The following is a 27500-nucleotide window of genomic DNA, read 5'->3' as shown; positions in this document are numbered from 1 at the left end:
CACTTCGTTCATGGCTAGCTAGGTTGGTCAAAGGTAGGCTACACTTCGTTCATGGCTAGCTAGGTTGGTCAAAGGTAGGCTACACTTCGTTCATGGCTAGCTAGGTTGGTCAGGAGTATTTGTTTGGTTGCTAGGGCTCATTGTTCGTTGCTTTGAAACTCCATAGCAACGTGATAGTTATGAACTACCTTTCTTGGCAGTTCAGTAAAATCGATATCAAGACACTGAAATAGTCGGTATTCATCCCATAAATGTTTCCCGATGATGTAATCGTTGTATAAAAGCAACAACTCACTCGAGGGCTGTGGTATATCGCCAATATACCACAGGTTGTGCTGCCGAGATCAGCACAACCCGCGGTATATTGGCCATATACCACAACCCTCGAGTGAGTTATTGTTTTTATGTATGTATGTATGTATGTATGTATGTATGTATGTATGTATGTATGTATGTATGTATGTATGTATGCATGTATGTATGTATGTATGTATGTATGTGTGTATATGTGTATTTATGTGTGTATATGTACGTATGGGTGTGTTTGTGTGTGTGTGTGTGTGTGTGTGTGTGTGTATATGTACGTATGTATGTGTATGTATGTATGTATGTATGTATGTGTGTGTGTGTATTTGTGTATTTATGTGTGTAAATGTACATATGTGTGTGTGTGTGTGTGTGTGTGTGTGAGTGTGTGTGTCTCACCTATGCAGGAGGGCAGGGCGTTGTCCCAGGCGCGTCTCTCCCCGGTCATGCACCTCAGGGTGGTGGAGCCGTGCAGCGTGTAGCCGGGGTGGCAGCGGTACGTGATGCTGCTCCCTGAGAAGTGGCCCTGGTCACTCACCTTGAAGCCAAACTGGGGTACGCCGGGGTCCTCGCAGTGGGACAACTCAAAACCTGGGGGGTAGAAAGGGTGAAGACGAGAGAAGAGGGGGAGGGGAGAGGTGAGGAGAGGCGGAGAGGAGAGGAAGAGAGGAGAGGAGGAGAGGAGGAGGGGGGAGAGAGGTGATTAGGGAGAGGGGGGGGGGTGAAAGAGGCAGTTAGTGGGAGATGATTAGACTGATTACACTGCTGCTGACCTGAGAGAGGACAAGGGGAAGAGAGAGGGAGAGAGAGAGAGAGAGAGAGAGAGAGAGAGAGAGAGAGAGAGAGAGGAGAAGACAGGACCGGAGAGAGCGATGAGAATTGCTATAATAGTCCTGAACTACTACAGCTACTTTTCCATTCCTCTCCTCTCTTCCTCCCCTCTCCTGCCCCCCCCCCCTTCCCCCCGCGCCCTCACATACCCACTCCATTACCAAGTCATCATGGAATTATCCTGCAAGTGGAATTAATTCTGGACCAGACGGAGGTTTAGAAGATTCTAAATAAGATAGGACATGAGCTAGTTAATGCTCTTTTATTCTCTCTGTCTCTTCTCTCTCCTTCTCTCCCCCTCCTCCTCTCTCTCGCCCTCTCTCTTTCTCTCCCCCTCTCTCCAACTCTCTCTCCCCTCTCCCCTCCTCTTTCTCTCCTTCTCTACCCCTCTCTCCTCCTCTCTCTCTTTCTCTCTCCTTCTCCCACCTTCTCTCTCTTTCACCCCGCCTCTCTCAGTGCCTGCCAGACAGTGAGGAGGTACTGGAGCTGAACCAGGGTGTGTAAGCCTGTCATGGTGAGAACACAATGTCAATAAACACCTCCAATATACCTCCAACATGTACCTCCAAACATACACCTCTAACATACACCTCCAATATACACCTCCAATATACCTCCAACATGTACCTCCAAACATACACCTCTAACATACACCTCCAATATACACCTCCAATATACCTCCAACATGTACCTCCAAACATACACCTCTAACATACACCTCCAATATACACCTCCAATATACCTCCAACATGTACCTCCAAACATACACCTCTAACATACACCTCCAATATACACCTCCAATATACCTCCAACATGTACCTCCAAACATACACCTCTAACATACACCTCCAATATACACCTCCAATATACCTCCAACATGTACCTCCAAACATACACCTCTAACATACGGCGTGTATACAGGTCTCTCTAAAAAATCGATCAGACAGCTGCAGCTGATTCAGAACGCTGCTGCTCGAATCCTCACTAAGACTAAGAAAGTGGATCATATCACACCAGTTCTAAGGTCTTTACACTGGCTTCCTGTCTGACAAAGAATTGACTTTAAAATACTGCTCTTGGTTTACAAAGCACTGAATGGTCTAGGGCCAAAATATATTTCTGATCTGCTCATATGCTATGAACCATCCAGACCCCTCAGGTCGTCTGGCACAGGTCTGCTTTCTTAAAAGTTAAAACAAAACATGGAGAAGCAGCATTCAGTTTTTATGCCCCACATATCTGGAACAAACTTCGAGAAAACTGCAGGTCTGCTGCAACTCTTGGTTCTTTTAAAACAAGCCTGAAGACTTTTCTTTTTGCCACTGCTTTCTAAGAGGAGTTATGTTTATCTGTATATACTGCACTGTCACTTTTATTCCTTTATTCTATTTGTCCTGCTTTTTGTTTTAAATGTCTATAATGTCTTGCTTTTTGTTTTAATGCTTTTAATTTGTCCTGCTTTTTGTTTTAAATGTCTATAATGTCTTGCTTTTTTGTTTGTTTTAATGCTTTTAATGTCTCATGTAAAGCACCCTGAATTGCCCTGTGGCTGAAATGTGCTATATAAATAAACTTGCCTTGCCTTGCTTAAGAAATTGTAACGTAGCCTGACTATTCAATTCAATCTGAAACAGCTAGTCTGCATTTGAATTGATAGTTTCTCCAACTGGGCTGGAATATTTGGCGCAGATTGCCGGGTCAACACCTAAACTTGGTCTGGTGCTACATTAGCCCAGGTTTAATTGATTTTTCAAGCGAGTAGCCTAGTAGAATGAAAGAAACGGCAGGAGCCTAGTGAGTTTGCTCTTTTCACAATGAAAGTCAGTCAGCCAAACCTGACAGACACAAGTCCAAGTCCAACCCAATACACGCAAACAACTTTTGCCTAAAGGCTATTTTATCGTACATTATTGAGATGAAGATAGGCTAGCCTATTAGGCTGTTAAATATTTGGTGCAAATACGCAACGCAGCAAATTGATCCCAATGAGCAGGTTAACACCTTGCTGGCAGCTACCACTATTGGTGTGTGAATGGGTGAATGAGAGGCCATTGTTAAGCGCTTTTAGTGCCGCTAAGGTGGAAAAGCACTATATAAGTGCAGTCCATTTACCATTTACCATTTACTAACCTTAGATGTGACAGCAAAAAAGAGGAAGTGATTTTCTACAGTAGCCTAACAGTAGCCTGTTTTTTGTCAAGGGTTGACATCTCAAGTCCAAGTAGCAACTTCAATAATAATGTGTTGCCTTCATCTTGCTTATAGACTATGTCAATATACACAATATACTGTACACTACGATGTACAATATACACAATACAATACAAAGAATATAGCCTACTAGTTTAAAATATAGGTAGTTACTGCCAGACAGATTAAGTTTGCTTGCCCAACGACGCCTCCTAGCGGCTATTGTGCAACACTGAATAAGGAGGTGGTCTGGAGCGGTCCCTGAATAAGGAGGTGGTCTGGAGTGGTCCCTGGATAAGGAGGTGGTCTGGAGCGGTCCCTGAATAAGGAGGTGGTCTGGAGCGGTCCCTGAATAAGGAGGTGGTCTGGAGTGGTCCCTGGATAAGGAGGTGGTCTGGAGCGGTCCCTGAATAAGGAGGTGGTCTGGAGCGGTCCCTGAATAAGGAGGTGGTCTGGAGCGGTCCCTGAATAAGGAGGGGGTCTGGAGCGGTCCCTGAATAAGGAGGTGGTCTGGAGCGGTCCCTGAATAAGGAGGTGGTCTGGAGCGGTCCCTGAATAAGGAGGTGGTCTGGAGCGGTCCGAACACAAACTTCGCTACCACTGTCGTTGCTGCTCTCCCCACGAGATGCGGCAAAATAGTAACGTTCGCATGACTGTACCTCCGACATACAGTACATCAACATACACCTCCAACATACACCTCCAACATATACCTCCAACATACACCTCCAACATATACCTCCAACATATACCTCCAACATACACCTCCAACATACACCTCCAACATATACCTTCAACGTACACCTCCAACATATACCTCCAACATACACCTCCAACATACACCTCCAACATACACCTCCAACATATACCTCCAGCATATACCTTCAACATACACCTCCAACATACACCTCCAACATACACCTCCCAGCATATACCTCCAACATACACCTCCAACATACACCTCCAACATATACCTCCAACATACACCTCCAACATACACCTCCAACATACACCTCCAAGCATATACCTCCAACATACAACTCCAACATACACCTCCAACATATACCTTCAACGTACACCTCCAACATATACCTCCAACATACACCTCCAACATACACCTCCAACATACACCTCCAACATATACCTCCAGCATACACCTCCAACATACACCTCCAACATACACCTCCAACATATACCTCCAACATACACCTCCAACATACACCTCCAAGCATATACCTCCAACATATACCTCCAACATACACCTCCAACATACACCTCCAACATACAACTCCAACATACACCTCCAACATACACCTCCAACATACACCTCCAACATACACCTCCAACATATACCTCCAACATATACCTCCAACATACACCTCCAACATATACCTCCAACATACACCTCCAACATACACCTCCAACATACACCTCCAACATACACCTCCAAGCATATACCTCCAACATACACCTCCAACATATACCTCCAACATATACCTCCAACATACACCTCCAACATACACCTCCAAGCATATACCTCCAACATATACCTCCAACATATACCTCCAACATACACCTCCAAGCATATACCTCCAACATACACCTCCAACATATACCTCCAACATATACCTCCAACATACACCTCCAAGCATATACCTCCAACATATACCTCCAACATATACCTTCAACATACACCTCCAACATATACCTCCAACATATACCTCCAACATACACCTCCAACATACACCTCCAACATACACCTCCAACATACACCTCCAACATACACCTCCAACATACACCTCCAACATATACCTCCAACATATACCTCCAACATACACCTCCAAGCATATACCTCCAACATACACCTCCAACATACACCTCCAAGCATATACCTCCAACATATACCTCCAACATACACCTCCAAGCATATACCTCCAACATACACCTCCAACATATACCTCCAACATATACCTCCAACATACACCTCCAAGCATATACCTCCAACATATACCTCCAACATATACCTTCAACATACACCTCCAACATATACCTCCAACATATACCTCCAACATACACCTCCAACATACACCTCCAACATATACCTCCAACATATACCTTCAACATACACCTCCAAGCATATACCTCCAACATACACCTCCAACATACACCTCCAAGCATATACCTCCAACATATACCTCCAACATATACCTCCAACATACACCTCCAACATATACCTCCAACATACACCTCCAACATACACCTCCAAGCATATACCTCCAACATATACCTCCAACATATACCTCCAACATATACCTCCAACATATACCTCCAACATATACCTCCAACATATACCTCCAACATACACCTCCAACATATACCTCCAACATACACCTCCAACATACACCTCCAACATATACCTCCAACATACACCTCCAACATATACCTCCAACATACACCTCCAACATATACCTCCAACATACACCTCCAACATATACCTTCAACATACACCTCCAACATACACCTCCAAGCATATACCTCCAACATACACCTCCAACATACACCTCCAACATATACCTCCAACATATACCTTCAACATACACCTCCAACATACACCTCCAACATACACCTCCAACATACACCTCCAACATACACCTCCAACATACACCTCCAACATATACCTCCAACATACACCTCCAACATATACCTCCAACATATACCTCCAACATATACCTCCAACATATACCTCCAAGCATATACCTCCAACATACACCTCCAACATACACCTCCAACATACACCTCCAACATATACCTCCAACATATACCTCCAACATACACCTCCAACATACACCTCCAACATACACCTCCAACATACACCTCCAACATACACCTCCAACATACACCTCCAACATACACCTCCAACATATACCTCCAACATACACCTCCAACATATACCTCCAACATACACCTCCAACATATACCTCCAACATACACCTCCAACATATACCTTCAACATACACCTCCAACATACACCTCCAAGCATATACCTCCAACATACACCTCCAACATACACCTCCAACATATACCTCCAACATATACCTTCAACATACACCTCCAACATACACCTCCAACATACACCTCCAACATACACCTCCAACATACACCTCCAACATACACCTCCAACATATACCTCCAACATACACCTCCAACATATACCTCCAACATATACCTCCAACATATACCTCCAACATATACCTCCAAGCATATACCTCCAACATACACCTCCAACATACACCTCCAACATACACCTCCAACATATACCTCCAACATATACCTCCAACATACACCTCCAACATACACCTCCAACATACACCTCCAACATACCTCCAACATACACCTCCAACATACACCTCCAACATACACCTCCAACATACACCTCCAACATACACCTCCAACATATACCTCCAACATACACCTCCAACATATACCTCCAACATAAAACTCCAACATATACCTCCAATGTACACATCCAACGTACACCTCCAATGTACACATCCAACGTACACTCCCAACACACACCCCCAAACATATATCTCCAACATACATTTCCAGGTCTGACAATTTGTTACAAGTGGATAGTAGTGCAATATAGTGTAGTACACTAGTCCTCAAGTGTATACTTCCTGTAGTAAACTAGTCCTGATTTTTGTATTTAGCACACAAGTCCTGAAGTTTGTATTTACTCTAGAACACTCTAGTCCTGAAGTGTATACTTACTATGGTACACTAGTTCTGAAGTGTATACAAACTGTAGTACACTAATCCTGAAGTGAGTACTTACTGTAGTGCACTAGTCCTGAAGTGTATACTAAGTGTAGTACACTAGTCCTGAAGCGTATAACTACTGTAGTACACTAGTCCTGAAGTGAGAACTTACTGTAGTACACTAGTCCTGAAGTGTATACTTACTGCAGTACACTAGTCCGGAAGTGAGTACTTACTGTAGAAAACTAGTTCTGAAGTAATTACTGTAGTACACTAGTCCTGAAGTGAGTACTAACTGTAGAACACTAGTCCTGAAGTGAGTACTTATTGTAGTTCACTTGTCCTGAAGTGAGTACTTACTGTAGAACACTAGTTCTGAAGTGAGTACTTATTGTAGTACACTAGTCCTGAAGTGAGTACTTATTGTAGTTCACTTGTCCTGAAGTGAGTACTTATTGTAGTACACTTGTCCTGAAGTGAGTACTTACTGTAGAACACTAGTTCTGAAGTGAGTACTTATTGTAGTACACTTGTCCTGAAGTGAGTACTTACTGTAGAACACTAGTTCTGAAGTGAGTACTTATTGTAGTACACTTGTCCTGAAGTGAGGACTTACTGTAGAACACTAGTTCTGAAGTGAGTACTTACTGTAGTACACTAGTCCTGAAGTGAGTACTTACTGTAGAACACTAGTTCTGAAGTGAGTACTTATTGTAGTACACTTGTCCTGAAGTGAGGACTTACTGTAGAACACTAGTTCTGAAGTGAGTACTTATTGTAGTACACTAGTCCTGAAGTGAGTACTTACTGGAGTAGACGAGTTTGAAGCCCTCCCCGGTGGTCTCTCCGTCAGAGAAGAACTCCAGCCAGAGGTGGTTGGAGGTGCTGATGAGGGTGAGACCCAGCATGGAGGAGCCTGTGAACGCCCCCAGGACATGGGCCGAACCGTCCTTCCCATCATACACCTGGGGAGAGAGGAGTAGGGGTGCAGGAAGGTAGGAGAAGGAGGAGAGGAGGGGGAGGAGTGGAGGGGAGGAGGAGGGTGGGAGGAGAGGAGGAGAAGGGGAGAGGAGGAGGAGGAGAAGAGGAGAGGATAGAAGAAGAGGAGAGGAGAGGAGGAGAAGAGCGAATAGGGGGAGGAGGTGGAGAGAAAAGGAGAAGAGAGAAGAGGAGGAGGAGAGGAAAGGAGAGGAGAGAAGAGGAGGTGGAGGAGGAGAGAGGAGGAGAAGAGAAAAGAGGGGGAGATGAGGAGAGAAGGAGGAGAGGAGAAGGGAGGGGGAGGAGGGGAAAGGAGAGGAGAGGAGGAGAGGATAAAAGAAGAAAGGAGAGGAGAGAGGGAGGAGAGGGAGAAGGAAGGAAAGCAGATGAGTGAAGACGGCTGTTTCTAAGAAGATTTCACATGATTTGTCACGGATCTCATGGAATCATGATCCTTCAGTCTGCAGTCTGAGCTGTGGGAGTGGTTAGTATATGACAGACTCTCCATACTTTTAGTGTGTGGTGTGTGTACGTGTGAGTGTGTGTGTGTGTGTGTGTGTGTGTGTGTGTGTGTGTGTGTGTGTGTGTGAGTGAGTGCACGCGCGTGGGTGTGCTCTTGTGTTTTGCGGATGTGTGTGTGTACCTTGAGGATATCTCCCTGGGCCAGGTGGAAGGTTCTGGCAGAGATGTTGATGCCCTTCCCACTTTGCACCTGGATGCTGTAGATGCACTCGTGGTTGTTCTCGTAGTTCATTGGGTAGTTAGGAGACAACATGATGCCCTCGTTATTGATGACCGAGGACCCACACTCAGCTGGGTGGAGAGGGAGGAGGGAGAGAGAGACAGGAGGGAGGGAGAGAGAGAGAGAGATAATGGAGAGGAAGGGAGAGGAGGGGAGAGAGAGAGAGAAAGGGGTATAGAGAGAAAGAGAGAGTGATGGAGGGATGGAGAGAGAGATGGGGGAGAGAGGGATAGATAGATAGAGAGAGAGAGAGAGAGAGAGAGAGAGAGAGACAGAGAGAGAGAGAGAGACACCGTGAGAGATCTCCAGGTGGCAGGTTCCCAGGATGATAAACATGTCAGGGTGTTTACCTCAGCATTACATGACATTTTAATACCCGCCATTCTGCTCCATACATCAGCCGTGAGCACGCCCGGATCCCCACATGTTACTCAAGGAGCCGCACGTTAAATCACGCCATCCCATTACCACCGCCTCGGGGGGGCATTCTGGGATCGACTGTGACTAAACTAGATGCCAACTGCGTCGTTCCTGTCTCCACTCTCTAACAACCCCGTCCTGGCCGGCGACCCGCGCCTGACACCCAACAATAATCATCAAGTGCACCCTTAATGGAATAACAGACAGTCCGCGCGGACGTACGGATACCCATCATGCATTGTGGCGAGGCGGGCACAGGCATATCAGTGGTGATTTATGTAATGCCCTCTACGCTGCCGTGGGAGATGTTATGACGATATTATCCCTGTCATACTCTGAATAAATCACCAGTTACAGACTCCATTTACAAAATTACCCTGTTACTCTCTCTCTCTCTCTCACTCTCTCTCACTCTCTCTCTCTCTCTCTCTCTCTCTCTCTCTCAGCTGCAGGAGGCCTGAGTCAGGGTGTTGTCTGTTTGTCAGTACGTGAGCTACTCCCCTCAAACTGTCCTTTCGAGAGCGAGTAGTTTAAGTGTGTGTGTGTGTGTGTGTGTAAACCTGTGTCTGTGTGAGAGAGAGTGTGTGTGTGTGAAAGCCTGTGTTTGTGTGTTTGTGTGAAAGTCTGTGTGTGTGTGTGTGTGTGTGTGAGTGTGTGTGTGAGTTTGTGTGTATGAGTGTGTGTGTGTCTGTGTGTGAGAGTGTGTGTCTGTGTGCGTGTGTGTGTGTGTCTGTGTGTGTGTGTGCGTGTGTGTGTGTCTGTGTGTGCGCGTGTCTGTGTGTGTGTGTGTGTGTGCGTGTGTGTGTGTGTTAACTGCCGAGCCCCCCTCCTACAGTCTAGATTGAAGTTACCAGGGGCTCAGAGATTTATCTCAATCAGATCCTCAATCCCATATTTTGTGAACCAGGATCAGACAACTGTCCCGGTATTTCAAAGCAATACAGGATAGGATCACCTTGACCCAGATTAAAACATTCTTCAACATTACCAGGTCCTGGTTATCAGATGCCTGGTAAACCAAACCACAACATTCTTTTGGATATTTTCACGAATGGACTTTCAGCCACCAAGAGCAATTTTAGTTTTCCCAGAAAATGGGGCACCAATCAGAAGACTGCATTTTAACTGCTATTCCGCCCCCAGTCCCTGATTGGTTCCAGTAGATGATGACGTGAAATACAGGAGTACGCCAGTAGTAGAACAGTAACAGAACAGTGGCAGCTCCCGAAGCAACGAGCGGTAACGTTGACGTTAGATGAATAAACAGCTGTAAATGCAGTTATTGCAGAAATAGACTCAATAACAACAATTGACGAAGAACACGAGTATGCACTAGCGGAGTTTCTCAGTGGACATTTTCAACGTTATTCCGACTGGATTTTGCAAAAGTTTGATCTATGTTTTGTTACTCTGATTGGCTGAAGGAGTTCGTGTGTCAAGGCAAGTACTCCCCCCCACTCAAATCCCTCTGGGCGGCTGGTAGTCCAGACTCAGTGAAAACACTTTTTTTTTGCAATGAGTCTGGTTTAACAAGCTGGAATCTCAGTGTTTATAAGCCAGACCTGTGGATTTCTCTCTAGGCTGAATGAGAGACGGTGGTGGGGGACTGAGAGGTGACGTTGTCAACAACTACTTTTGAAGTTGACGTTGATCACATATGATGGACTAGTGCCTTTTACTTGTAGAACATTGATGATTCAAAATGTAATTTATGATTGGTATAATATCCTAAACTCATTATTTGTTGAATGCACTGTTCTGAGAGGTAGGCTGGAGGCCACTCTAAATGTAACAGAAAAAAGTACATAACATTTTTTGCAAACATTGAGCCTACAAATATGGGCCTAGGGCAGTCTAAAATGGGCCTAGAGCGGTCTAATATGGGCCTAGGGCAGTCTAAAATGGGCCTAGAGCAGTCTAATATGGGCCTAGAGCAGTCTAAAATGGGCCTAGAGCAGTCTAATATGGGCCTAGAGCAGTCTAAAATGGGCCTAGAGCGGTCTAATATGGGCCTAGAGCAGTCTAATATGGGCCTAGGGCAGTCTAAAATGGGCCTAGAGCGGTCTAATATGGGCCTAGAGCAGTCTAATATGGGACTAGAGCGGTCTAATATGGGCCTAGAGCAGTCTAATAGTGGCCTAGAGCAGTCCAATATGGGCCTAGAGCAGTCTAATAGTGGCCTAGAGCAGTCTAATATGGGCCTAGAGCAGTCTAATATGGGCCTAGAGCAGTCTAATATGGGCCTAGAGCAGTCTAATATGGGCCTAGAGCAGTCTAATATGGGCCTAGAGCGGTCTAATCTGGGCCTAGAGCAGTCCAATATGGGCCTAGAGCAGTCTAATATGGGCCTAGAGCAGTCTAATATGGGCCTAGAGCAGTCTAATATGGTCTAGAGCAGTCTAATATGGGCCTAGAGCAGTCTAATATGGGCCTAGAGCAGTCTAATATGGGCCTAGAGCAGTCTAATCTGGGCCTAGAGCAGTCTAATATGGAACTAGAGCAGTCTAATATGGGTCTAGAACAGTCTAATATGGGCCTAGAGCAGTCCAATATGGTCTAGAGCAATCTAATATGGGCCTAGAGCAGTCTAATATGGGCCTAGAGCAGTCTAATATGGGCCTAGAGCAGTCTAATATGGGCCTAGAGCAGTCTGATATGGGCCTAGAACAGTCTAATATGGGCCTAGAGCAGTCTAATATGGAACTAGAGCAGTCTAATATGGGCCTAGAGCAGTCTAATATGGGCCTAGAGCAGTCTAATATGGGCCTAGAGCAGTCTAATATGGGCCTAGAGCAGTCTAATATGGGCCTAGAGCAGTCTAATCTGGGCCGCTCTCCTTGGCACAGCTCCTTCACCACAGTGGTGTGGTTCTCAACAGACTGGTAAACATTAGACTATAACCACAGTCCCTAAGAAAGCTGAGGCCAAGTGATCGGTGTGGGACACTCGCAAAAACACACACGCACACACATCACACACACACACACACACACACACACACACACACACACACACACACACACACACACACACACACACACACACAGGTGTTGATGTGAAACGGAGACACCAGAGAGACGACACACACCCATACAACAGATATCAGCGTTGTCAGGGGAAACACTCCTGAAATTGGTTTATGATGGGATTTGACCTTGCGTCGTCGTGGAAACCAAAAGGTGTGTGTATGTGTGTGTCTGGGGGGGTGGGGGGGGGGGTGAATCTGCAATGCAGCTAAAATTACATCCACACATAATCAGAAAAACTGGACTGAACACCCATTCAAATTCAACACACATAGCTAGACACTCTCCCACAGCAGATGGAGAGAGAGAGAGAGAGAGAGAAAGAGAGAGAGAGAGAGAGAGAGAAAGAGAGAGAGAGAAGGTGGGGGGGGGGCATGTGTTTGTGTGAGAGGTGTTCCAGACACACTGCCTTTAATCATCACACTGCTAATATCCACCTCCTCTCTCCCTCCCTCTCCTCCTCTCCTCCCCTCCTCTCCTCCTCCCTCTCCTCCCCTCCCCTCTCCTCCCCTCCCCTCCTCTCCTCCCTACAGTATTTAACCCCCTGGTAGTAAATCAGGATTAAAGCAGAGGAACGTTTGTGTCTGATGTTAATCAATGAAAATCCCCTGTTATCCATTTACCCCCAAATTAAAAGCAAACTGCCTCAACCTAGCGAGTTGAGGTTTACAACCCTGTGTGTGTGTCTGTGTGTGTGTGTCTGTGTGTGTACGTGAGTGTGTGTGTGTGTCCGACAGAGCAGATGGAATATTAAGCGGAGTGGTATTGACTTACTAGAGAAGAGAGAGAGAGGGTTCTTCCTAATGCAGCCTGACTCAGAGAGAGCAGAGGAGAGAGAGCAGAGGAGAGACCCAGGGGTCCCACATTCTGATACTGCGTTCCAGTCGTATCGGAGGTCGGGATTTGACGCCTGGGATGACGTCATATATCCGAAAATACATGAAAAAACCCACTTTAACCCCATTGTGGGGGAAAAAATCACTTTCGCCCCATTGAGAAAAAAACCCACGTTTAAAACCCACTTTCAACCGTTCTTCAATGGGTTTGACCTAGCTATCAGCACCCCCCCCCCCCTCCACACACACACACACACCCCTGTGAGTTCAAAGGTTAAAGTGTTTCCTTCTGTTCCATGCCTTATTTATATAAGTGGCTATTGCAAATGTATGGTTTGCTGTTTTTACCTACCAAAAATCGGTTTCTGGGGTCTCAGAAAAGTGAATTTTAATGCCCTAAGGCAGAAAAAAGTCTCACATTTATCCCCTGAGCCATCTTATTACATCTGTCTGAATGGATTCCTGTGAATTCCCCGTTGACCAATGAGATGGAGGGGGAGGGGAGGGGTGCCAATTTCTTCACGAAGAGTTGGGACAAGATGTAGCGATATGTGTGGATTTTTGCAGCCGAAAACAGAACAGCGATGCGGCATAATTCCTGAAGTGACACGCTCGACTCGGCTGGGAAAAAATGGCGGAGTTCAGAGCGGAAGCCAACCTGGCCGCTAGGGCGGGACCTGCTGGGCGGGACTATGATAACGCTCCTCCATCTACGTCACCACTACGTCAGTAACAACGCGGAAAACTCCGAATGGCTTGTTGAAGGGTGGAGCTTCCAGGGCAGGAGAAAGTTTGACCATAAACAAACGACTGGGTTGTTTGATATCAACTTCTGTACATTGGTAGGACCATCAGAGACCAACATGTATATGATAAACACATTACAAAATGGATTTAGCATGTGCGGTGCCCTTAAGAGACTGTTTCCGCAGCGCCTGAGTCCCATGGTGAGTGACTTCCTGGACCCGCTGCAGTTTGTGTACCAGGGTCGAATCAGCGTGGGCGATGACATCATCTACCTGCTCCACAGAGCCTACCCACACCTGGAGAGACCAGGAAGCACAGTGAGAGTCATGTTCATCCAACACCATCCTGCCCCTCCGGCAGGCCACAGCATGTCCACCTGCAGGGCTGCCTCATAGACGTTTATAGTTATATATATATATAGACTGATTGTATGCAGGTACATACATATTGTGTACTCCTAAACTTATATACTTGAATAGTTATTTATATTTATACAGACTGAATGTGGGCATGTATATATATATATATATATATATATATATATATATATATATATATATAATTATATTCTATACTGCACAGTTACTGTACATATGGATGCACTTAGTCCCTGATGTCCCTTTTCATGCTGCCCCCCCCCTCCTTATCTAGTGTCTTCTTTTTGTTTCTCTTTATGTAGTTTTCTCTACTTTCCAACCTTTCTGTATTTTTCAATGCTGAAATCCCTGATTTCACCCTGGGGGGATCAATTAAGTCTTATCTTATCTTATCTATGGGGAAGGACAGAGTAGACTGTTCTCCCTCAGGGGGCTTAGGTCCTTTGATTTTATCTTATTTTATCTTTGTAGTTCTAGCCAAGATGGTCATTGTTAGAAATACAAGTTGATAACAGCTCACTACGTGCTATTTTGCACATATAATACATTGTCACATTGTCCACTGATAGAAGTTGGACAGCACTGTGTGTACGACTGATTTAATGAGACACAAATAAGACATAGGTGGCGGTGAAGGCGGGGGACACCGACGGACCGGACCCGGGCAGCAAAGGCTGGCTCTGGGGACATGGAACGTGACCTCGCTGGGGGGGAAGGAGCCGGAGCTTGTGAGGGAGGTGGAGCGATACCAATTACACCTGGTGGGGCTAACCTCCACGCACAGCACCGGCGCCGGAATCAAACTCCTGGATAGGGGTTGGACCCTGTTCTTCTCCGGAGTTGCTCACGGTATGAGGCGTAAGGCAGGTGTGGCTATACTAGCTAGCCCCCAGCTGAGCGCCTCTGTGCTGGAGTTCACCCCAGTGGACGAGAGGGTCGCCTCCCTGCGCCTTAGGACTGTGGGGGGGGGGACTCTGACTGTGGTTTGTGCTTATGCACCGAACAGCAGTTCAGAGTACTCAGCCTTCCTGCAGACCCTGAGTGGAGTCCTTTTGGGGGCTCCTGCAGGGGACTCCAGTGTCCTACTGGGGGACTTCAATGCACACGTAGGCAATGATGGAGAAACTTGGAGGGGCGTGATTGGGAGGCATGGCCACCACGATCTGAACCCGAGTGGTGTTTTGTTGTTGGACTTCTGTGCTAGTCACGGTTTGTCCATAACAAACACCATGTTCGAACACAAGGATGCCCACAAGTACACCTGGCATCAGAACACCTTAGGCCGAAGGTCGATGATCGATTTCGTTATCGTATCATCTGATCTGAGGCCATGCGTTTTGGACACTCGGGTAAAGAGAGGGGCAGAGCTGTCCACTGATCACCATCTGGTGGTGAGCTGGTTTCGATGGCGGGGGAAACTTCTGGACAGACCTGGAAAACCCAAGCGTGTAGTGAGGGTGAACTGGGAACGTCTGGAGGAAGAGCCTGTCCGGAGAGATTTCAATTGCCACCTCCGGCGGAGCTTCTCAGGCATCCCTGTGGAGGTTGGGGACATCAAGCATGAGTGGTCGGTGTTCAAAGCCTCCATTGCTGAAGCTGCGGCTGGGAGCTGTGGCCTGAGGGCCATAGGTACCTCAAGGGGCGGTAACCCTCGGACACCGTGGTGGACAGCGGTGGTGAGGGAAGCCGTCCGACTGAAGAAGGAGGCCTTCCGGGTTATGTTAGCCCGGGAGACCCCAGAAACAGTTGCAGGGTATCGACTGGCCCGGAGGGCTGCGGCTTCGGCCGTGACCAAGGCAAAGCAGCGGGTGTGGGAGGAGTTCGGAGAAACCATGGAGAAGGACTTTCGGTCGGCACCAAAGTGTTTCTGGAAGACCATCAGACACCTCAGGAAGGGAAAGCGGGGGACCATCCAAGCTGTATACAGCAAGGAGGGGACACTGCTGACCTCAACTGAGGAGGTTGTTGAGCGTTGGAAGGAGCACTTTGAGGAACTCCTGAACCCGACTAATCCACCCTCTACGATCGAGGCAGAGCCGGAAGATGATGGGGGGTCGTCAATGTCCTTGGAGGAGGTCACTGAGGTAGTCAAACAACTCCACAGTGGCAGAGCCCCAGGGACTGATGAGATCCGTCCAGAAATGCTGAAGGCGCTGGGTGTAGAGGGGCTGTCTTGGTTGACACGCCTCTGTAACATTGCGTGGAAGTCTGGGTCAGTGCCGAAGGAGTGGCAGACTGGGGTGGTGGTCCCAATATTCAAAAAAGGGGACCAGAGGGTGTGTGCGAATTATAGAGGCATCACATTACTCAGCCTCCCAGGGAAAGTTTACTCCAAGGTGCTGGAAAGGAGGGTCCGGCCGATAGTCGAACCTCAGATCGAAGAGGAACAATGCGGATTTCGTCCTGGTCGTGGAACTACCGACCAGCTCTTCACTCTCGCAAGGATCTTGGAGGGGGCTTGGGAGTTTGCCCAACCTGTCTACATGTGTTTTGTGGACTTGGAGAAGGCTTACGACCGGGTCCCCCGAGAGGTCTTGTGGAGGGTTATGCGGGAGTATGGGGTGAGGGGGTCCCTACTTAGGGCCATCCAATCCCTGTACACCCAGAGCGAGAGCTGTGTCCGGGTCCTCGGCAGTAAGTCGTCTGCCTTTCCGGTGGGTGTTGGCCTCCGCCAGGGCTGCGCTTTGTCACCAATCCTGTTTGTGATTTTCATGGACAGGATATCGAGGCGTAGCCGGGGGGAGGTGGGTTTGCAGTTCGGTGAGCTGGGGATCACGTCACTGCTTTTTGCAGATGATGTGGTCCTGATGGCATCAGCTGCCTGCGACCTCCAGCACTCTCTGGATAGGTTCGCAACTGAGTGTGAAGCGGCTGGGATGAGAATAAGCACTTCTAAATCTGAGGCCATGGTTCTCAGCAGGAAACCGGTGGCCTGTCCGCTCCGAGTAGTAAATGAGTCCTTACCCCAAGTGAAGGAGTTCAAGTATCTGGGGGTCTTGTTCACGAGTGAGGGAACCATGGAGAGGGAGTTTGGCCGGAGAATCGGAGCAGCTGGTGCGGTTCTGCAGTCGCTATACCGCACTGTTTTGACGAAAAGAGAGCTGAGCCAAAAGGCAAAGCTCTCGATCTACCGGTCTATCTTCGTCCCCACCCTCACCTATGGTCATGAAGGATGGGTCATGACCGAAAGAACGAGATCACGGATACAAGTGGCCGAAATGAGTTTTCTCCGGAGGGTGGCTGGGGTCTCCCTGAGAGATCGGGTGAGAAGTTCAGTCATCCGGGAGAGACTTGGAGTAGAGCCGCTGCTCCTTTGCGTCGAAAGGAGCCAGTTGAGGTGGTTCGGGCATCTAGTGAGGATGCCTCCTGGGCGCCTCCCTAGGGAGGTGTTCCAGGCGTGTCCGGCTGGGAGGAGGCCGCGGGGTAGACCCAGGACTAGGTGGCGGGACTACATCTCCGCACTGGCCTGTGAGCGGCTAAAGATTCCCCAGGCAGAGCTGGTTGATGCTGCTAGGGAAAGGGATGTCTGGGGCCCCCTGCTGGAGCTGCTGCCTCCGCGACCCGACCCTGGATAAGCGGATGAAGATGATGATGATGATGATGATGATGATGACAAATAAGACAGAAGCGCTAATAAACAGTCTTATTACAGCTTTCACGTACTGGTGATGCGCTGAGCAGCCATCTTGATTTGATGTCAGCAGCTGACCTTGATGAGATTGGTGTTGATTTTTTATCCCGAGTAAAATGTCGGAAAACCAAGTTCAGGTGACGTATTTGATGAGGATTTTGATTTTGGGAAACCTAATGTTTGGGTTTCCTATGCAATTGGAATGCAGCATGACATCATCACTCTGACATCACCACTCTGATATCATCACCCTGACATCACCTGAGGCTGAAGAAGGGGCCACAGCTGTGGGAGACCTCCTGCACTCTGCTGGTACCTGAGGCTGAAGGGGCCACAACTGTGGGAGACCTCCTGCACTCTGCTGGTACCTGAGGCTTAAGGGGCCACAACTGTGGGAGACCTCCTGCACTCTGCTGGTACCTGAGGCTGAAGGGGCCTCAGCTGTGGGAGACCTCCTGCACTCTGCTGGTACCTGAAGCTGAAGAAGGGGCCTCAGCTGTGGGAGACCTCCTGCACTCTGCTGGTACCTGAGGCTGAAGGGGCCACAGCTGTGGGAGACCTCCTGCACTCTGCTGGTACCTGAGGCTGAAGGGGCCACAGCTGTGGGAGACCTCCTGCAGTCTGCTGGTACCTGAGGCTGAAGGGGCCACAGCTGTGGGAGACCTCCTGCAGTCTGCTGGTACCTGAGGCTGAAGGGGCCACAGCTGTGGGAGACCTCCTGCACTCTGCTGGTACCTGAGGCTGAAGGGGCCACAGCTGTGGGAGACCTCCTGCACTCTGCTGGTACCTGAGGCTGAAGGGGCCACAGCTGTGGGAGACCTCCTGCACTCTGCTGGTACCCAAACAAGCACGTCCCAGTGTTCTCAATGACTACAGGCCTGTGGTTCTGACATCACATGTCATGAAGGCCTTCAAGAGACTGGTTCTGCAGCACCTTGCATTTTAAGAACCACACTTCCCATAATCCCCCACTCACTTGCTGTAATGCTGGGAAAAACTATGATAAACCTGCGTGGAACAGACTGGATTGGAAGATTGTAGCTACTTCAATGGACTTTCTGGAAGGATGGCTTCAATGCAGGGAATACCGGTCTTCTTTCTTTTATGTGCATGCAGATGGCTTCGTGGGCGAGTGTTTTTTCCTGATATTGCAAAACACAAAACATGTCACTTCCGCTTCCACCACAAGATTTCCCACCAGCGTACTAGCCAATACATCGAAATTGTAAAATAATAAATTCCCACGGCCTCATGTCACGAAAATGATTTTTGGGGTCTTACTTACTATAAAAAAAAGTTTATCTCATTGAGCTTTAAACCATGTGGTCTAGCCAAGGCCTTCACCTCCCCTCTCTCGTTTCACATAGGCCTACAGTTAGCAGAAAGGAAAAGGAAACAAAATGAAATAGGTCTTATTGCCAACAAATTATTTATTAAATTAAAGGTATAATATGTAATATGTGGACACAAATAATACATCCATAGGGCTTTGCGAAGGCTGCAGAGTAAAAGTATTGCTTTTCCATAAAAAAATATATTTGGTCAGAAATTATTACATTATTACCCAGAATCATGCTGTCATCCTCAAAAGTGTAGGAGTCGTGGGAGAGCCGTCGCTCAAGTAGTTGAGTTTCCAAGTTCAGTTTACACTTCTCCAGCTCAATCCTCTCCTTCTCCACCCGCAGTTTTTCAGTTTCCAACTCCACTCTCAGGATTTCTTTCTCAACCAACACACTTTGACGGTCTGGACTGCGTCTGGCCCTTGCAGGAGAGATTGGCCTGTCTCTGTTTGTCGCTGCTGTAGGCCTACTTGGTGCTGAAATGCTGGGAGTCTGCATACTGTGTACTGCTGCTAGATGAGTTGATAGAGACGGATGTCTGACAGTGAACCGTGGTCTCAGGCTGGGACAGCATCATCTCAGTGCTGTCTGTGCCCCTAAGCCCATTGAAGATGGACGCATTATCCCCCCGAACAGATCAGCTATTATGGGGCTGTATGAAGATATTTTGGGCAACAGCCTGTTAGGGGATTCTTTATCAGACTGGCATCCCGTCTTTTGCTCTTGCTGCTTGGATACGATCTTTCCATTTCTTTTTCACCTCTTCCTCTGTCCGACAGCCAACTCCTCTTTCTGCACAATCATTCACTGAGCCAACTCCTCCTTCTGCACAATCATTCACTGAGCCAACTCCTCCTTCTGCACAATCATTCACTGAGCCAACTCCTCCTTCTGCACAATCATTCACTGAGCCAACTCCTTCTGCACAATCATTCACTGAGCCAACTCCTCCTTCTGCACAATCATTAACTGAGCCAACTCCTCATTCTGCACAATCATTCACTGAGCCAACTCCTCCTTCTGCACAATCATTCGGCCGTAAGCTTGTTTCTCTTTGTTGGTGATTGTGTTATATTTACATGTGAGAATGGGCCTATATTTGCTATATTTTCTATCATTTTGCGTGTTTCTATGTCTGTGTAGATTATCTTGCATTTTTTAGTCTACATTTTCACCGCTTTCAACCTATAAACTCTGTAACTTAGTAACCGCTCTAATATGTAGAATGTATCCCTGTGAGCGGTATCATAACGGTGTACTAGTATGTATCCCTATGAGCGGTATCATAACGGTGTACTAGTATGTATCCCTATGAGCGGTATCATAACGGTGTACTAGTATGTATCCCTGTGAGCGGTATCATAACGGTGTACTAGTATGTATCCCTATCAGCGGTATCATAAAGGTGTACTAGTATGTATCCCTGTGAGCGGTATCATAACGGTGTACTAGTATGTATCCCTGTGAGCGGTATCATAACGGTGTACTAGTATGTATCCCTGTGAGCGGTATCATAACGGTGTACTAGTATGTATCCCTGTGAGCGGTATCATAACGGTGTACTAGTATGTATCCCTGTGAGCGGTATCATAACGGTGTACTAGTATGTATCCCTGTGAGCGGTATCATAACGGTGTACTAGTATGTATCCCTGTGAGCGGTATCATTCCTGGCGTAGCTGCGCCTGGTCGTAGTTTAAGAGTGTGTAACAGGTGTAGATATTCATCACTACACTGGATGTTCCTAAGCCAGACGTAGGTCTTACACTTTTTTTTACGTAGCTAGAACATGTATCTCCTCAGCCAGACTAGCATAGACTAATCAAGTACCCCCCCCTTTGCTTCTATTCTATTTCTCCCTCCCCCCCAATGTCTCTCCCTCCCACCTCTCTTTCTGTCCTATGGAGATGTGCATGCTAATAGTTATCTCCCTATATCTGCGTTAAGAGCTGTTCGGTACGGCCCCATAAAGACGAACATGAAACCGTGACTCCGTCTCATATCTCCGTGTGCCTTTACGGCTGCAATTACGCCCTGCGATGCTCCTGGAACAGGAGAAGAGTGCGGGTCCTCCTAATGCAGCCTGTGTGTCTATTTGTGTGTGTGTGCGTGTGTTGCATATGCGTGCATGTCTTGGTGTGTGTGTGTGTGTGTGTGTGTGTGTGTTTGACTGATGGGACTGTATTAATACTGCAGTAGCTGCCAGTGTGTCCCAGTGCAGGAGGACCCAGTGGGTGGTGACATTAGACTGACGAGCTGGAAGCAGAGATGTACCAGGAGCTGGAAGGAGAGATGTACCAGGAGCTGGAAGGAGAGATGTACCAGGAGCTGGAAGGAGAGATGTACCAGGAGCTGGAAGGAGAGATGTACCAGGAGCTGGAAGGAGAGAGGTACCAGGAGCTGGAAGGAGAGATGTACCAGGAGCTGGAAGCAGAGATGTACCAGGAGCTGGAAGGAGAGATGTACCAGGAGCTGGAAGGAGAGATGTACCAGGAGCTGGAAGGAGAGATGTACCAGGAGCTGGAAGGAGAGATGTACCAGGAGCTGGAAGCAGAGATGTACCAGGAGCTGGAAGGAGAGATGTACCAGGAGCTGGAAGGAGAGATGTACCAGGAGCTGGAAGCAGAGATGTACCAGGAGCTGGAAGGAGAGATGTACCAGGAGCTGGAAGGAGAGATGTACCGGGAGCTGGAAGGAGAGATGTACCAGGAGCTGGAAGGAGAGATGTACCAGGAGCTGGAAGGAGAGATGTACCAGGAGCTGGAAGGAGAGATGTACCAGGAGCTGGAAGGAGAGATGTACCAGGAGCTGGAAGCAGAGATGTACCAGGAGCTGGAAGGAGAGATGTACCAGGAGCTGGAAGGAGAGATGTACCAGGAGCTGGAAGGAGAGATGTACCAGGAGCTCCTGTCAACTAACTATCTAGCTCCGATTCCCAAGGGGCGTTACCAACGGGTGTAGATCAAAATGCCTCACAAGACCTACAACCAATCAGCGAAAACGCCTCTACAGCGCTCCTCTGTTCCGTCATCTTATTAAACCCGCCCCATATTAGATAAACTGTTGTGATTGGCACAAACTAATCTCGGGTCGAGTGGATTCAGTCAGAACGGTTGGATTTCCAGACTGATCTGCGGAGTGAAATAGAGTGGGAGCTTGTGAGATCGGGCTGGCGACGCCATCGCATAACGACCGCCTGTCTCATGAATATGCAGCAGCACCATCAGAACTGCAGCCTGGCTCCACACCACAGCTCAGAACCCCGCATCATCACCACCATCATCACCATTATCATTATCATCATCACCATCACCACCATCATCATCATCACCATCATCATACCCTCATTGATTCTCTGATTGACGGGTAATTAGGTGGTGCTGTACTGTGGTTAAGCACTATGGCGCTGATGTACTAATGTCCGTGAGTGCAGCGTAAACAGCGCTTGGTCGGTCCTCAGAAAGCGCGTGTTCAGGTTGCGTTGGGTGAACAAAGTGCGCCTCAGATCGCAATCAGCGCATGTCACCGCCCTCAAACCGTGATGTGGGCGGGGAAAGAGAGTTGTTACAAGAGACTTGTAGGACGCAGTCTTGCTTCGTCCATAATTAGGCTTCCTCTGTGTAAGTGACTGCTTTAAATGATGAGGACTGACGTGCTAGGCTATCTTTAGGCTGGTCATTGCTGTTGATGATTTAACGCAAGGTTCGCATCGGCCTTGTGTATCTTATTTTCAAGTGCATTGTAGGCTATCCCTGCCATCTATTCATTTTCTAAAGCCAGTTGTTTACAAAACCTTGTGGCCCTGAATGGTGCCAATTGTAATCAGTGAATGTCTGCATTGTGAATGCTCCAGTTCGCATTTGAATAATTTCAGGCTTCATAGGCGATTTTACCCTCTGAGAGTAGGGGGGGCAACATTTTGACGTGAGAAAAAAAACACAGTTCTGCCGTCCCTTCCCGTCTATTTACAAAGAATACCAGTTGTGAACAGTATGCTAATAAGAAATCCGTAGGACAATTCAATATGCACAACGCATCAAACTTCATCAAGACACCATGAGCATGTCAATATGACTTTATGACCGAGCACTAGGCCATATCCAACATCACAACATCAAACTGCAACTGCCTGCTGGTGCTAGCTTCCTCGCCGATGGTGATGTTGCTAGTGCTAGTGCTAGTGCTGGTGCTAGTGCTAGTGCTAGCTTCAATAGCCTCTGGAGCACTTCTGCATTCGATTGCACCTGTTGCAGTGTCATTTCGAGTGGTAGCTTCTTCATAAGCATTGCCAGTTTTTTTTTCTTTTTCTGAAGAAGTGGTCAATTGTTTTTATAGTTTTTATTGTTTTACTCTTTTCACCATTGTGAGCAGGTTGGCTAGTTGTAGCTTGTTGAGCACTGAGCAGTACAGTCAGATCTAATTTTTTTGTGGTAACAGATCAAACCGGAAATAGTTGAGGTCGACGGATGAGTTGTGCCATTGGTGGATTATGAATATATTTTCAAAGGTAGCCTAGTTTAAGTAATAAATACACTTTTAAAATGAATGATGACCTAACAAAAACTGGTACAAACCACAATTATGTATTTAATAATTGTGTTAATTAGTAAAAAAAAAGTTTATTTATTTATTTTTTTAAGAATTTGAGCAGAGTTGGGCTGGCCAATCAGGGGGGGGACATACTTAATTACTTACTTACTTACGTAAGTACATAGTACTTAAGTAAGTAGTACATACTTACTTACTTATGATCATATACAATGGTTCAGATCAAAACGTTGACAAAACTACCACTTTTGAGAAAGTCTGATAATTGTTCTACCACAGTTTTGGTCATACAATGGATGTGGGTGGGCACCGTGAAAAATCATTCCAAAAAAAAAAGTTGAACTCTCAATTTTAAAGACAAGAAACTCACCGAGGTGTTTGTTGGCGTTCTGACATATAATTCGCCATAAAGTTAGATTCTAGTTCATCTGGAAAGGCTTTTTTAAATATTATTTACTATTTACTTTTTTCATCCATACGACAGGATATGAATCAGTCTCTCTGTGCGCATCTCCTCCCCGTTTTGTGCACGTTCACACCCACCTTTCCATTGACCCTCCCACGAATGCATTATGCATGAGTAGGAAAGTGCAACTTGCCAACTTTTCTGTGCTCTTGTGTCAGGCAGAATGAGGTTTGACCCATGTGCGGTCTGTTCGTACATACTGTACCATGCCATGTTGTCAGGCACACGGTGCGAAATAACACCCAAAACACATTAGTACATCTGCCCTTCTGTCTGTCTGCCTGCCTGTCTGTCTGTATCTGATCTGTATCTGCCACTCCCCCCTCTCTCTATGTATATCTCTATTTTTCTCTCTATATATATTTCTTATTTTCTTTCTCTCTCTCTCCCCTAGTGGATTGACAGTATGTCCTTCCTCCCCATGAGAGCAATGTTCTGTGTCTGTCAGCCTGTTCAGAACCCAGAGGTTGTGCAGTGTCTCGGGGAGATGAGGACTCTGTTCTAGTCAGCCCCTGGATGGCACACCCGACACGCACAACAACAACACTCAGACAACAGTGACAAATGTACATAATTATTGTTTTTCAATTAATATGAAAAATGACGGTTGACCTTCCAGCCTTTTGAGAGGTAGTGAGACAGAAAGAGAGAGAGAGAGAGAGAGAGAGAGAGAGAGAGAGAGAGAGAGATAAAGGCAGAGAGAGATGAGCAGGATTCTACAGTATTATAATTACTAATATATTTATATGACCCAGGTGTGCGTGTGTGTGTGTGTGTGGGGGGGGGGGGGGTGTAGACGTGGAGGGATTCCAGAGAGTATGTGCGTGTGTGTGTGTGTGTGTGTGTGTGTGTGCGTGTGTGTGTGTGTGTGTGTGTGTGTGTGTGTTCCTGCTGCTGCCTGTCCTAGCTGACAGATCCAGCCTTGAGAGAGCAGGACCTGACAGCAGGGATGCACACCACGCTTGCAGCAGGATGACAAGACAAGTTGCCCTCAACAGGAAGACATATTACTCGTAACAGGAAGTGACAGTTTGGACGGGAACATGTGTAGCGACAGGACGAACTGCTAGCAGGCTTACCGCAAGTAGGTTAACCTCAGCATAATACAATTTGGATAAGAACGCGTGAAGCAACACGCCAACTGCTACAGTACCAGGCTAACCCCTAGCAGGTTAACCTCCTCATACAGTTTAGATGGGAACACATGTAGCGACACGCTAACTGCTAGCGGGCTAACTGCTAGCACGTTAACCTTCTCAGCATAATACAGTTTATATGGAAACATGTCTAGTGACACTCTAACTGCTAGCGGGCTAGCCACTAGCTAACCTTCTCAGCATAATACAGTTTGGATGGGACCACATGTAGTGACATGCTAACTGCTAGCAGGCTAACCGCTAGCAAGCTAACCCCCTCATACAGTTTGGATATGAACACATTTAGTAAAACGCTAACTGCTAGCATGCTAACTGCTAGCAAGCTAACATCCTCATACATACTTGCCAACCTTGAGACCTCAGAAATAGGGAGCATTTTAAAACCAAATTCCGGGGGGTTGAGACACCTGGGAGAAAACTGGGAGAGGGCACTGAAATTCGGGAGGGTTGGCAAGTATGTCCTCATACAGTTTAGATGGGAACAAGGACACAAACAAGCTAACCACGTACCGACACATCGCGGCAGCTGGGCGCTCCACATGCGCCGCCCTCCTCCTAGACAGACGATCTCCGGCGCCCCCTCTAGGCGGTAGCCCATGTTGCAGGAGAAGGTCAGCGTGTCGCCGATACCGAAGCTGTACCCGTTCCTCCGGCCGAACCTGGGCATCCCTGGGTCCTCACACGGCTCCAGGGTGTACTCTGGGAGGGGGGAGAGAGGGGGGAGAGAGAGGAGGGCGAAAGGGGTGGGAGGGAGTGGGAGGAGGAGAAAGGGAGAGAGAAAGAGAGATAGAGGGAGAGAGAGAGATATTTATGACGTGCTGTAATAACAGGCCACGGGGCAGAGAGCAGTGTTAGTACCAGGGGACAGACAGAGCACGGCAAACCTTTACACGGCTACGCTGTACGCACTAATAAGGTGATAAAAAGAAAATGTGTCCTCAATAATCTCTGGATTCCAGATCGTGTAAAGCAGGTGATAAACAGGTGATGTACGACCCGGTCAAACAGAGGCACGCACACACACACGCATACACACACCCACACACACACACACACACACACACACACACACACACACACAAACTGCACTGTATGCCTCACCTTGAATTATTCATCAGCACTAACTCTGGATCAAAACTCTCCTGTCCAGTTGGTTTATAAAACACTGTCAACAAACTCTGTCAACACAGATGAACCTCAGATCTGACGGAGGAGGAGAGGAGAGGAGCAGAGGGGGGAGGAGAGGAGGAGAGGACAGGACAGGGGAGGAGAGGAGGAGAGGACAGGAGGGGTGAGGAGAGGAGGAGAGGTGAAGGGAGGAGAGGGGAGGAGAGGAGGAGGGGAGAGGAGGAGAGGGGATGAGAGGAGGAGAGGAGAGGGCCGGAGAGGAGAGAAAGGAGAGGGGAGGAGAGGGGATGAGAGGAGGAGAGGGGAGGGGAGGAAGAGAGGACAGGAGGGGGGAGGAGAGGAGGAGAGGTGAAGGGAGGAGAGGAGAGGGGAGGAGAGGAGGAGAGGGGATGAGAGGAGGAGAGGAGAGGGCCGGAGAGGAGAGAAAGGAGAGGGGAGGAGAGGAGGAGAGGGGAGGAGAGAGAAGAGGGGAGGAGAGGAGGAGAGGGACGCTGATGGAGGTCCTGTGAGTGGGGCTGTCAGTAGACTGGGATGCTCCTCACAGCAGGCGCGGGGGCATGCTGTCACAGCTGATCATCAATTATGGAGGGAGAAGTCTGGGCCAAAACAGCATACCTGGAGGGGACAGTCCTGATCAGGACTGGGTTACAGACTGTACCCCGGAGGCATGGGATCTAAGACTGACAGGACATGCCTGTCACTCCACTCCAGAGGCATGGGAAGTAAAGCTAAGATGAGAACTCAAAAACTAACCCTGAGGAACTAGGACACCCCAAGATAGTCCAACACTGGGTCACAGAGCTCTGTCTCTCTCTCACACACACACACACACACACACACACACACACACACACACACACACACACAAGCGCGTGTGCCCCTTCGCTCACCAGTGAAGGTAATGTTGAAGCCTTCGTAGGAGATGGAGAAGTCGGATATGAAGCGCAGCTGAGCTTTGAAGTTTCCGTAGAGGCCGGCGTTGATGGTGGCGGGCAGCTCGGCGCCGGTCAGGCGGG

At 47.7% G+C, this 27500-nt stretch overlaps 1 protein-coding gene across 1 annotated transcript in view; it reads right to left on the bottom strand.

Moving 5' to 3' along the window:
- Positions 1 to 27500, bottom strand: part of LOC311328004 (CUB and sushi domain-containing protein 3-like) — a gene marked incomplete at its 3' end in the record, with an annotated part of 605137 nt that overhangs the window by 173751 nt on the left and 403886 nt on the right. Inside the window, 6 exon segments of the mRNA XM_084461116.1 lie at positions 296 to 302; positions 706 to 897; positions 7898 to 8054; positions 8711 to 8880; positions 25867 to 26055; positions 27375 to 27500. Coding sequence (XP_084317242.1) covers positions 296 to 302; positions 706 to 897; positions 7898 to 8054; positions 8711 to 8880; positions 25867 to 26055; positions 27375 to 27500 — 841 coding nt within the window.

Source organism: Borostomias antarcticus, assembly GCF_949987555.1.
Source record: "Borostomias antarcticus genome assembly, chromosome: 36".
Taxonomy (NCBI): Eukaryota; Metazoa; Chordata; class Actinopteri; order Stomiiformes; family Stomiidae; genus Borostomias; species Borostomias antarcticus.
The sequence above is the reverse complement of the archived record's forward strand: the minus strand, read 5'-3'. Positions and strand labels throughout refer to the sequence as shown.